General features: G+C 34.9%; 1 protein-coding gene and 1 non-coding gene across 3 annotated transcripts in view; both read left to right on the forward strand.

The window, feature by feature from the left end:
- Nucleotides 1–12,805, forward strand: part of DMXL1 (Dmx like 1) — a 128,860-nt gene that overhangs the window by 102,532 nt on the left and 13,523 nt on the right. For both annotated transcript variants that reach the window (XM_025860778.2, XM_025860779.2), the window contains 5 exons: nt 1,811–1,897; nt 4,739–4,860; nt 5,566–5,707; nt 9,160–9,220; nt 10,894–11,021. In XM_025860778.2, coding sequence (XP_025716563.1) covers nt 1,811–1,897; nt 4,739–4,860; nt 5,566–5,707; nt 9,160–9,220; nt 10,894–11,021 — 540 coding nt within the window. The remainder of the gene's footprint in view (nt 1–1,810; nt 1,898–4,738; nt 4,861–5,565; nt 5,708–9,159; nt 9,221–10,893; nt 11,022–12,805) is intronic.
- Nucleotides 11,421–11,527, forward strand: LOC112815208 (U6 spliceosomal RNA). Its single transcript, XR_003205946.1, has one exon. It is a non-coding gene; the product is annotated as a U6 spliceosomal RNA (small nuclear RNA).

Raw genomic sequence — 12,805 nt, forward strand, 5'->3', positions numbered from 1 at the left:
TTTGATGGACCTCTTGTAGCCAGAGGTAAGATTATCCTTAGAAAAGAAGTTGACCCTAAAATCATCCACAATGTTTGGCAAGCACTGAAATTCTTTTATGTTTGTTACCAGATGGTATTTTAGATTAGAATATATTTGACATCTTTATATCCAGTGACCATGAGTTTTGTTGGCATAGGATTTGCAGGGTTTGGTTATCTTACAAGTCTCAACTTGCCATTCAACAGGCTTCTTATTTGCCATTTTTTTTAAAGATTTTATTTATTTATTTGAGAGAGAGAGAGAATGAGAGATAGAAAGCACGAGAAGGAAGAGGGTCAGAGGGAGAAGCAGACTCCCTGCTGAGCAGGGAGCCCGATGCGGGACTCGATCCTGGGACTCCAGGATCATGACCTGAGCCGAAGGCAGTCGCTTAACCAACTGAGCCACCGAGGCGCCCTCTTATTTGCCATTTTTAAAAATAGTGCTAACTTACTTTCTCTTGGTCAAACAATGGACAGGCATTGGTGATGTTTTTATCTAAACTTTGCAGGAATTATATTTGTTATATTCTTTTTTTTTAAAGATTTTATTTTTAAGTAATCTCTATACCCAGTGTGGGGCTCAAACTCCCAACCCTGAGATCAAGAGCTGTGTGCTCTCCTGACTTGGCTAGCCAGATGCCTCAAGTTTGTTCTAATTTTTTTTTTGAGATTTTATTTATTTGACAGAGAGAGAGACAGCGAGAGAGGGAACACAAGCAGGGGCAGTGGGAGAGGGAGAAGCAGGCTTCCCGCAGAGCAGGGAGCCCAATGCAGGGCTTGATCCCAGGATGCTGGGATCATGACCTGAGCTGAAGGCAGACGCTTAATGACTGAGCCACCCAGGCGCCCCTGTTCTAATTTTTTGTCAAATTAATAACTTCTGTGCTTCAAAATGAGTTGTGAACTATTTCATACTAACTCATTTTAAAGATTGAAGGTTAGGTGGTAAAATAAGATAAAACAGTATCCTACATTAACATTTCTCTTAATAATTGCCTCGTCCTTTTACCTGTTTATTTTAGCAAGTGTTGATTTTAAACAATATTATCTTCTGCATTCAAAGGCCTTGTATATACCTTCTCTGGGGTAAGCAGAAGGTTGATATAGTTCCCTCATCTAAAGAATACTGAGTTATGATCTATTCATCTATTGAAATGACTACTGACCTGGGCAAATTACTGTGCCTTTCAGGGTTTCAGGTTTTTTTTTTTATAAATTAAAAGTTGTTTTAGACTAGGAGCCCATAAACTGTGTTCAGCTGGCCATATTTGACCTGTTCTTCTATAGGTAGTAAACTAAGAATGGTCCTTATATTTTTAAAAGGTTGTTTAAAAAAAAAGATTAATATGCAACAGTAATCCTCTTTGGTGTGCAAAACCTAAAAATATTTGCCTTTTTAACCTTCCGATATTTATAAAATATTATCCAATGATTATAATGCTAAGAAATAGGGCAAACAAATCTTTTTTTAATAATTAGAATGTCTTGATCTTTTAAAGTTAATTCATTTGTGTTAATTTATTGGGAACAAACGCAATTAATGAAGTTGTATCTTGTATCAGCTGTCTTTTTATATATGGGAAGGCAAGCTGGAAACAGTTTAAATTTCCCTGGTCAAATAAGTTTTGTTTTAGGGATAATTAGCATGTGAAATAGTACCTTGCTAGGAAATGTCTAAGAAGTTTCTTAAAATAATTCATGCAAGTATTAAATGACAGATTGGCATACACTATTTTTTTCTGTGACTAAAATCACTATGTTTTTGTGTTTTCTTTCCTTCCATTTAGATAGAAGCAGACTTGGGATATCCTGGAGGTAAAGCAAGGATTATTCACAAGGAATCTGACATCATTACTGCCTTTGCTGTTAATAAAGTAAGTGCATAGACTTTTTATTCTTTAAGTATTCATTGTTGAAGAATGTCTCCTGTTTTGTCAGTTTATTCAGTATTAGTATTTCTCTTTCCCAGAGCTAATTCCTACTGCCTAAATTGCAGTCTGAATAAGTTACTTTATTTTGTAAAATGATTATATTGTTTGATAATTAAATTTATTGGATATGTAGCAGATAAAATAATGTTTTATTACTACACAGAGAGAACTATCAAATATTTATATGTGCAGTAGCCTTTAGAATTTATATAACACATTATAGCATTTGATTCAAAAAAAGGTTTTTTATTTTCCTTATGTGAATATGTTGAATGGGATTATTAATATTAGATCAAATTCAAGGTTTTATATGACTTACAGAAATTCTCACTCATTAACTTACAGCTACAGTAGCTGCCTAGTTTTTCCTTTACATTCCTTCATCTTCTACTCAACATGTTCCTTAAAGCTCTCTGTGAGCTCCTGAAAGAAGGGGTGGCCTCGGCTATACGGTCTTCCCTAAATGCCTTGCTGCAGTTTTATTTGCACGCGCACACACACACGCACACACACACAACATATGTACACAAGTGTGTATATCTCCTTTTTCACATATTCCTAATTTTAAAATAATTTTTAAATGTTATTTAGATAAATACCCTATGGCATTATGCATTCAGTAATCATTTCTCCAGTTGGTTCTCCATCTTCCTATGATACGTCTTTGATTTCTCCTAGATAGTTCCTTTGCCCTTCTCTCATCTTTCCCTATGTCCTTTGTCTCGTTTCCTTCCACACCCCTGAACAGTGACTACTTCTGTTGAAGACAGGCAAGTCTGGAATCAGCCCTTTAACCAGGCAGTTCTGTTGTAATATCTGTGCAATATGGTATATATGTGTCAGATACAAATATAAAATTATTGTCTACACCCAACAAGTATCTTCCTTCCCTTGAAAAAAAATAGGATTTTAAATATTCTGTGCTATAAAATAAACTTGTTTCTTTTTCTATATATATATAAGTAGTAATGAACAGTCATCCACATATATAAAATCTGTTGTTCACCATGCAGGAAGAGTGTACCTGTTTAATTTTTATTTCTCCAGATTGATTATTATTTTACATCATTGCTAAATTTGTATATGAGAAATAATACCTTTTGCTTTAAATTGCATTATTTTAAAATGCTGATGAGATTGAACTTTTTCCCATTTGTTTAGTTGTGAATTATCTGTGTTAAGAACTGTGAAAGGCCTGAGATTTTTCTCTGCATTCAAGCTAACAAGTTATATTTCTCAGTTTAATGGATGCTGTAAGAAGACACAGACTCATGGACCAGAGACAAAAGACAGTTTATTACTAATAGCAGAAGCAGTATCCAGAATATCAGCATTTATGCTCTGGTTCCCTCTGTTAACATTACCACAGAGCGGCAGGAAGGGGGCCAAATGATAACTGCACACAGAGTAGGTTGCATTATAGGAAAGGAACACTGAGTTTAGGGAACCAAAATCTTTTCTAATGGACATTAAGTATACCTGCCCTTTGATCTGGAGGGAGACACCATAGATATATAGCCATTCTGCAGAACAGACAGCAGTCAGTACGTCACTCACCGGACATTCAGAAACAGAGAGACGTGGAGAATTATCTCTGAGCAGTCTCGTTATATCCTTTTTCCATTTATGTCTGGGGTATTCATTTTTTTGTTTCAGTTCATTTTAGCATTTTACATAATGGAAATGTTAATCCTATTTTCCCTTTGCTGTCATCATTTTATTTTCTCTTTTAGAAATGTACATTTTCAGTTCATAGATGTTTAAAATTTTATGTCATTTAATCTGACCAGTTCTTTTTGTTAGAGATTTATTTATTTTAAAGAGGGATAGAGAGAGCGAGCATGGGGGTGGAGGAGAGGGCAGAGGGAAAGAGAAAAAAACTTTTTTTTTTTAAAGACTTTATTTATTTAAGAGAGAGAGAGCGCAAGAGAGAGCACAAAGCAGGGTGAAGGGCAGAGGGAGAAGCAGAGTCTCCACTAAGCAGGGAGCCCGATGCAGGACTCGATCCCGGGACTCTGGGATCATGATCTGAGCCAAAGGCAGACACTTAACCAACTGAACCACCTAGGCGACCGAGAGAGAGAGAGAGAGAGAGAGAGAGAGAGAGAGAAACTTTAGCACACTCTGCACTGAGCCTTGATGTCACGACCCTGAGATCACAACCTGAGCTGAAACCAAGAGTCACTTAACCGACTTCATCACTCAGCTGCCCCTAATATAACCAACTTTTAATTTATGATTATTCTGACTTACTTTCCCCACACTTTTCTACCCCCATACCTTTCCTTTGTGACCATTTCCCAAATTTTTTCTTGTTTAAGACTGAAAAGCTTTACATGAAAGTGATACTTATCCTATTTGAATAATGCATTGTTATTTCTTTAGTTTGATGTTCCTTCTCTCCCTCACCTTTTTCTACCTTCTAGAGCTTCTATCCAACCCCTCCCTCCACATTTCGGAACTGTGCAAACCTCAGGGAGATTGTACCGTACTAGCAGACTGGAGAGAGAGTGCTGGGAGAAGAAATAAAGTGGTACATGCATTACCGTTTAGAGGAGCCTTTTTTTAGATGCTCTTGAATTCTTAGAACATAAACATATCTCCAAGATCAAGCTGATAATTATTACACTCAGGATTTAATTAGTAAAATTAATTTTAAACATTCATCTGTGAAAATGCTTTCTTTTCTGTAAAAGTTTCTAGGGGCTATTTTGTAGTTTCCATTTTTAGAAGTAGTTCATGTACATGTACTTTTTTATTTAAAAATTATGATTTGTTTTTCAGGCAAATAGAAACTGCATAGCAATTGCTTCAAGCCATGATGTTCAAGAACTGGATGTTTCTGGAATTCTGGCTACACAGATCTATACTTGGGTAGATGATGATGCTGAAATGGAAAGCAAGGGGTACTTTTATACTTTGTTTTTAATTCAGTAACATTGTATTAAAAGTGATGATATCACAGAATTATAGCTTTCAAAAGATTTTTAGAGGAACGTTCCTAGATTGTAAATATAGTGGATGCTCTTATGATAAAGAGTGAAAAAGGGGTGGCAGGAGCTTTAAAGAAAGGAATTGAGGTTTAGAAGAGATTAAAGTGAGAAATTAAAAAAAAAACACTAATTGGAAAAGATATATGCACCACTATGTTTACTGCAACATTATTTGCATTAGCTAAGATATGGGAGCAAACTAAGTGTCCACTGACAGATGAATACTTAAGGAAAACACACACACACAAACACACACACGCGCACACACACACACACACACAGGAACATTACGCAGCCATAAGAAAGGATGAGAAAATGCTATTTGCAACAACATGGATGGACCTAAAGGGAATTAAGTTAAATAAGTCAGACTGAGAAAGAAAAATGCCATATGGTTCTACGCATATGTGGAATCTAAAAACACAATAAAGAAACAAACAAAAAAAGTGAGAGATTCTGCAGTTGTTCACATACGAAGTTACTGTCTGTGAGTTAGGAGTTAAGAGCTGAAGAAAATTTTAGAGGGAAATACAAAAGCATATATTAGAGCTTTCACGTATAAAAGAAGAAATGAGGAACTGATGGGTTGCTTTCATTCCAGCTGACGTTCTTTTGTAGATCAGAAGAGTTCTTGGTTATACATGCTCGTGATGATTTAACAGCTGTGCAGGGTACAACCCCATATACACACAGCAATCCCGGCACTCCAATCAACATGCCGTGGCTCGGCAGTACACAGACTGGCAGAGGAGCATCTGTGGTATGTAGAGTGCAGCATGCTGTGCATAGGGGCACCTGGGTGGCTCCATCGGCTGAGCATCTGACTCTCAGCTTCAGCGCAGGCCTTGATCTCGGGGGCGTGAGTTCAGGTCCTGCATTGGATTCCATGCTGGGCATGGAGCCTACTTACTTAAACACACACACACACACACACACACACACACATACACACACACAAAGTAAAAATATTGTGTTTAAATATCCTTTTTTCCCCTCTAGTTTAATAAAGGATGATTTAAACATTTTTTTTAAATTTTTAACTTTTTAGTAAGTCATACTTGCTGGAAATTATAAATTTAGATTGTGAAGAATAATATGTTTTCATATGAAAAGAATATGACATTATTTTAAATAATTTAAAATACAAAGAGCTGTATTTTAAGTAATAATTATTTGGAATTTACTGGTATAAATCAGGCATCAGCAAGCTATGGTCTGTGGGTCAAGCTATTTTTGTATAAACGTGCTTGAGAATAGTGTTTACATTTTTCAGTGGTAGAAAAAAAAGTCAAAAGAATGGTATTTTGTGACACATGAAAATTATACCAAATTCAGATTTCATTATCTATAAGTAAGTTTTATTGGAACATAGCCACAGTCATTTGTTTATATTTTGTCTGAGGATCTTCTTGAGCCCTGATTAAGATGTGATCCATGTTTATCCCTCAGTGAGATTCTTTTATTAATACTTAAATCATACATGGAGTCAGAGAAACCCAGGACCAGTAATTCTTTCTGGCTTTCTGGTGGTGTGGTTATTTTCAGTTTCCTAATTCCTGTAGAATTCTTTCCTTGGCCTCCCCATCCCCGCCCCAACACATACATCAAAAATTTTTTTCAAGGGCGCCTGGGTGGCTCAAACGTTAAGCATCTGCCTTCTGCTCAGGTCATGATCCCAGGGTCCTGGGATCAAGCCCCACATCCCGCTCCCAGCTCTGCGGGAAGCTTCTCCCTCTCCCACTACCTCTGCTTGTGTTCTCTCTCTGGCTGTCTCTCTCTCTCTGTCAAATATATAAAATCTTAAAAAAAAAAAATTTTTTTTTTTTACTAATTAGTAAGGGTATTTAATCCTTAGTAATACTGATAGTATTTTATATTAATGTAGTTTCTCTGTTGCTCGTATAACCTTATTTTTGTTCATAAATAACCCTATTATGCTTTGAGATATCTGTTGAAATAGTTGTTATAATTACTCCTACTTATCATTTTTCAGATGAAGCTTAAGATCCAGAAAGGTCTAGTGATTCAATTTAGGTCATTATCTCAAATTTGTGGTAGAGCTTATATTAAAGCCTTCCATTCCTCTCAGTTCATTGATTTCAGGTAGGAGTGTTTGAAGTATTGAAGAGTTTGAAAAGCAATCTAGTAATTATTCAAATGAACTGTCTTGATCATTTATATTTCATTTTTTCCAACAGACAGATACATTAAAATTCACTTTAAAGACCTACTGATATTATCATCTTTTAAAGGAAACTTAAAGAGAATATACAAAATATATAAAAAGAAATGATAGGCCGTTTTTCCAACTCCAGTTTCGGAGAATACAATGCCCTTCTTCCTGTCACAGAGTTCTTGCTGGTCTCTCTGCTTCCACACTTGCTCCCTGTGTTCTGGATACAGCGGCCAGAGTTGCTCTTTTCTAGAGCATCATTTAGGTTGTCACTCCAGTGTTTAAGACTTGGATTTCCCAGTACAACTTTAAAAAAAGAAGTCCTTCAAGTGGCCTGTCCAGTCTTCTGTGATTTAACCCCTGGCAACCTCTGCAGCTTCATCTCTCTTCATTCTGTACTTGATTCGCTTTGCTCTAATTACAGTGGCCCTCTTTCTGTCTCTCAAAAACATCAAGCTCCATTGCCCTGTCAGAGCCTTTGCCTTGCTTTCTGCTTCAAATGTTCTTTTACCATTCAGATCTCAACTCACGTTCCCAGGGATTTCCCTTGCTTCCCTAGTGAAGGCATCTGTTCCTCCCTACTCTATCCGTAGTCAGTCTATATGTCATATTATCGCCCATTGTATCATCTTTAATGGCCTGTATCAGTTTTGGAAATTATCTGTTCACTCTTTGTCTTTTTTAATGTACTCTGTAATGTAAACTCTGTGAGAGGTTGTTTTGCCTGCCTTAGACACTGATGATCTCTAACTAGAATGGCGTTTGGCGTTCTCAAAAAATACTTGTTGTTACTACAGAGCATTATAATACAGAAATTTACCTTTGTCATTCTTGTTAGGACGGAATTGTCTTTCTGTCTACATCTTAGAAGGACCTCTTTTTAGAGGGGATCATTGTGATTTGTTAGCATAATTAGTCTAATTGGTCCCACTCCGTCCTCAAGAAAAGATACCAATATAATCAGGTGATTCTTTTTTATAAGGATCTTCTAAAATAAGTTATGATTTCTTTCCTTTATAATGTTCTGCATATGCTCTTAGAAATTTTATTAAACCTGTGTTTATGTATTTTATTTTTAATGGTTTTACTTTGATACTTTAGTCAGAAAAGTAAAAGAATAGGAATATTTAGGCATTTCTTTAACTAAAAGGAACATAAGATTTCAACAAGTTTGCTAAACAAAAGTAACATTCAGCAAGTTTTCGGGGTTTTTTTGTGGAGAATTAACGAAATATTTTCTTAATTCTATTGCTTCATTGACTTATTCATTCTAACAAAAAAGAATACTTGTTATGACCAACTTCTGTTTTGCAGTATAATTACAACCATAACCATCTTTCATTGTTTCTGTCCTTCACCACTTCTGCTAGCCTGTCTCTTCCTCCCTACCCAATCCCCACTTAACTCACAACTTTAGTCTAATGGACAATTTAAAATCCACAAGAACAACAACAACAAATCTACTCAGGATTGATGCTACAAACTTAGGATAACATATAATTGTAGTTATGGTGCTGTATAAATAGGAATTGTTCTATTAATTAAAATTATCTCTTTAATTTCACATTCTTATTTGACAGGCTGCTTAAATCATTGAAAATATGATTTAAAAATGGATATATAAACAGTTCCACACTATCAATTAAAAATTTATACAATTTTCTGTTTACCTCTTTTTTTTTTTTTTCACATGCTTCTGCCTGTCTTTTTAACCTTATACTATTCAGGATTATTCCAATAAAATTAATGGGATGAGAAAAGAATTGGCAAGAAAGGAGGTAAGACTAAATTCTCAAGGTGAATTTGTTCTTAGAGCCTAGTCAATGATGCAGAAAATGTATGTGCACTGAAACATAAGAGAGCTGAGCTATTAAATTTAATTTCTGTTACTACGTTTAGTATTTTTAGCACCCACAATGGTAGTTAGGAATCACATAAAAATAAATAAATAAATGTTATTTGAATTTCCTGTCACATTTTGTACTTTTAATACTACTTTTTATTGTAACTATAGAAGAATGATTTTTCTTTGTTAACAGATGATTAAGAAAGCCATTAATAATGTCAGAAGAATGACTTCTCATCCAACTCTTCCTTACTGTAAGTTGATAATAATTAGCCAGTGTTCTAAGGAATTTAAAGCAGGTTTTTAGTTTCACTGAGAGGTAGTCAACTATTTTACTTTTTTTTGTAGAGAATGTCTGCTAGCAAATAAAGTCTTCATTTCAAATTTGGATAACAATAGAAAAAGAAATTTCCCTGAATTAGTAGAGAAGGCTAGCTTGATGCAGTTACTCTTTACTATGTTGACTGCCTATTTCTAAGTTAGAACATTTTATTTTTTAACATTTTTGGACTCTTTACACAATTATAAGTTACAGTCATAATTAATTGTGTTAATAATGGGATCACTCCCATCTTTTATCACATAGATCAGAACCCTATCTTGGTCATTTGTTGCCTCATCATAGTCACTTTGTATTTTATTAGTATTTTGTCAGTTTGCCTTTTATCAGACACACTAATAGTTAATATTCCTGGGAATCTCAAAAGTTTTTCTCCTTTAACAAGGAACTTAACTAATGGGGAATTTATTTGGATGTATTGAAGCAGAGAAAAAACAAGAAAGACAACTTTAAATATACTTTTGGGTTGGAATCAGTATTCATATTGGCATGTCAGTAGTCAAGTTTTTTTAATATGATTTTTAAGTTGTGCCTGTCATCAAGTTGTCCTGCCACACAGTAATAAGCACAGTGTCTGTTAATTAAAAAATATTCATGTTCCTTCAATTTCGTAACATATAAAAAAATTATACTACTTTTATAATGAGAGATAATCTGATGAAATACATTTGACAAAACCAGTGTTCTTTTCTACTTCACTGTCCTAAGTACTACAAGCAGCTATCATCAAAATTGTATACCAGTGTCCAACAAAAGGGTTCAAGAGAACCATATATTTAAAATGAAGAGAGTAACTTCTATTACTCATTCTAAAGGTGTGAAATAATGTAAATATTAATGTAAAAAATTATCAGTGTTTTTACTACATTGAATACCATATTACTACTGATAATTATACTTAACATAAATTGAGTCGTCCATGTTAAGCATATTTCTAAATGATTTTTATGGATTATCTCATTTACTTCTCATAGCTGTCCATTAACTTACATATCATTCATTATTCCCCTTTTACAGACAATTTGAAATGGGCTCAGGGAGATTAATTAAGGTTCCTAGTATCACAAAATTAGTAAATGGCAAACTGATGAATTAATAATTATTTAGCTTGTTCACATTCCTTAGTGAAACATACAACACATTTGAGCTATCCAGTTAATCAGAATAACTATTAGAAGTGATTTTTTTCTTTACCATGCATGACATTCAAGACTTTCTACAGTCTTTTTTTTTTTCCAGAGAAAATTTGTAAGTTTAAACATTAATAGTAGGGCTGATAAGAATTGGCTCTTTAGTTCACCCAGGAATTTAACTGGTTATTATACAACATTGAGATAATTTCAGAAAGAAACAGAATTTACGGAGGTCTGATTTAATTGCTTCTGTTGTGTAGTATGGGTGTATTCTTAGTCAAATGAAAGTACATCAAAACACTCAAGCAAAATTCCATAACAAAGGTAAGTTCATGTAATTGACTATGATTCTTTTCAAAGGTGTTTCTTTCATAAAGGTTTTCACTTGGATTCAAAAATAAACCTTCCAAAGATTACTGCAATAAATTTGCCATTTTTGCCCTTCATAATGCAGATCTGACAGGAGCTCAAGATGGAAGTGTCAGAATGTTTGAATGGGGCCATTCTCAACAAATAACCTGTTTTCGATCTGGTGGCAATTCAAGAGTTACGAGAATGAGATTTAACTACCAAGGAAATAAGGTAGTATATAAAAATATAAATGGGAATATGGTTTGATTATGTTGGAAGTTTATAAATGTAACTAGTCTGTGTTTCTGAAGAGAACAGCTCGGTGAGCTAAAGATAAAGTATTAATCTATGTGAAGTTTTTCTTATAAAAGTCTTTTCAAAGAACACATTCATTTCATTCTTCCTGGAATGACATTTTGTGTATGCCTGGGCATGTTGTGTGTGTATGTGTGTATATATCCATTAAAATTCACTTAAATGATGTTTTAAGGACCAAAGGATTATTATGGGACCACCATATATTACACATTTTTGATTAAATACTTCTACTTTCTTTGTCCTCTGGAACCTACTCAAAGTGTGGTCAGTTAGCAAGTAAAATCTGGGAGCTTATTAAAAATGCAGATTATTGTGCTCAGTTCGGCAGCACATACACTAAAATTGGGACGATACAGAAAAGATTAGCATGGCCCCTGCGCAAGGATGACACACAAATTTGTAAAGTGTTCCATATTTTTTTAAAAATGCAGATTATTAACTCTACCACAGACCTACTGAGTCACTGTCTGCATTTTAACCGGATACTTTTCTGATTCGTACATACATTAAACTTTTTGAGGACTGGTCTAGAACAAGGCATCAACAAATCGTGGCCTAGCTACATTTTATTTGTAAATAAAGTTTTACTAGAACACAGCTACCTCACTCATTATTTGTTTTCTTTAATTACTTTTCCACTACAACAGCAGAGTTCAAGAAAGCAAAGACTTTATAGACAGCAAGCCTAAAATATTTACTGTATGACCCTTTAAGATACAGTTTTTCAACCCTCCTCTAGAATATCCCTTACTGTCTTCACTTCCCATAGGCCTGTTTTCCTCAGACTGCATCTCAACCCCCCCTAGTATCTCACTATCACTTTAAAGAACAGGTACAGGGGAAATCAGCCTGCTCTTTTTTGTCCTCAGAGCCATGTTTCACTAAAACGACACGACAACCTCACAGATGGTCCGTCTTGCCTTTCCTTTTCTCTCAACTTCCAAACCTTCAGCTCTCCTCAAGTGTTGTTTGTATCTTGGTGTGCTGCAGCCTTATTGCCTACCACATTTATCACTTAGCTGTGTTATCATTTCACTAAACTCAATGGTAATTTTTCACGTAGTTATGAAACAAACTTTTGAGAGCATACGGTTTCTTAATACCAATTGGCAACATTCTTTGCTCCGTAAGGGGTAATTGAGGGGACTTAATCTAAAAGCTTTTAGAGTTCTATTGTAATTTCAGTTGTGTAACATATACTTTAGTGCTCATGCTTTTCTACTTTGGCTGTCAATATTGCTCCTAAGCTAGGCTCTGTACCTCAACTCTTAACCTTTCTAATGCATTCTTCATGTTGCCAACACAGTTATATAACAAATAATATAGTTGTATAACCACACTGTAAGGGAAGATCCCATTATTGTTCTTTTCAAGAGCCCTTCAAGGCTCCTCATTGTGTCTAGAAGCCCATATTCTTTGGCATGGCATTCAGTACCTTCTGTAGTCTGAATTATTTTATAGACTTAACACTCATTATAGCCTTCCACATATACTATTTTAAGGCACAAAAAACTATTCTTCATTACCTGCCCAAGTATATTTAACAGGCAGTCTACTTACTGTCTATTCACCATAGGCATGATGGAGCCAAACAGCACAACACCTAAGCGGGCTATCTCCCTTAGTGTAGGGAAGCCTGCTGTGGTAAATAGAATAGAGGACAGTAATGCTGGTCCGTTTGTCAATTATGATCAGAA

Source organism: Callorhinus ursinus, unplaced genomic scaffold (assembly GCF_003265705.2).
Source record: "Callorhinus ursinus isolate GAN/ISIS: 27379988/994484 unplaced genomic scaffold, GSC_fseal_2.0 scaffold30, whole genome shotgun sequence".
Classification (NCBI taxonomy): Eukaryota; Metazoa; Chordata; class Mammalia; order Carnivora; family Otariidae; genus Callorhinus; species Callorhinus ursinus.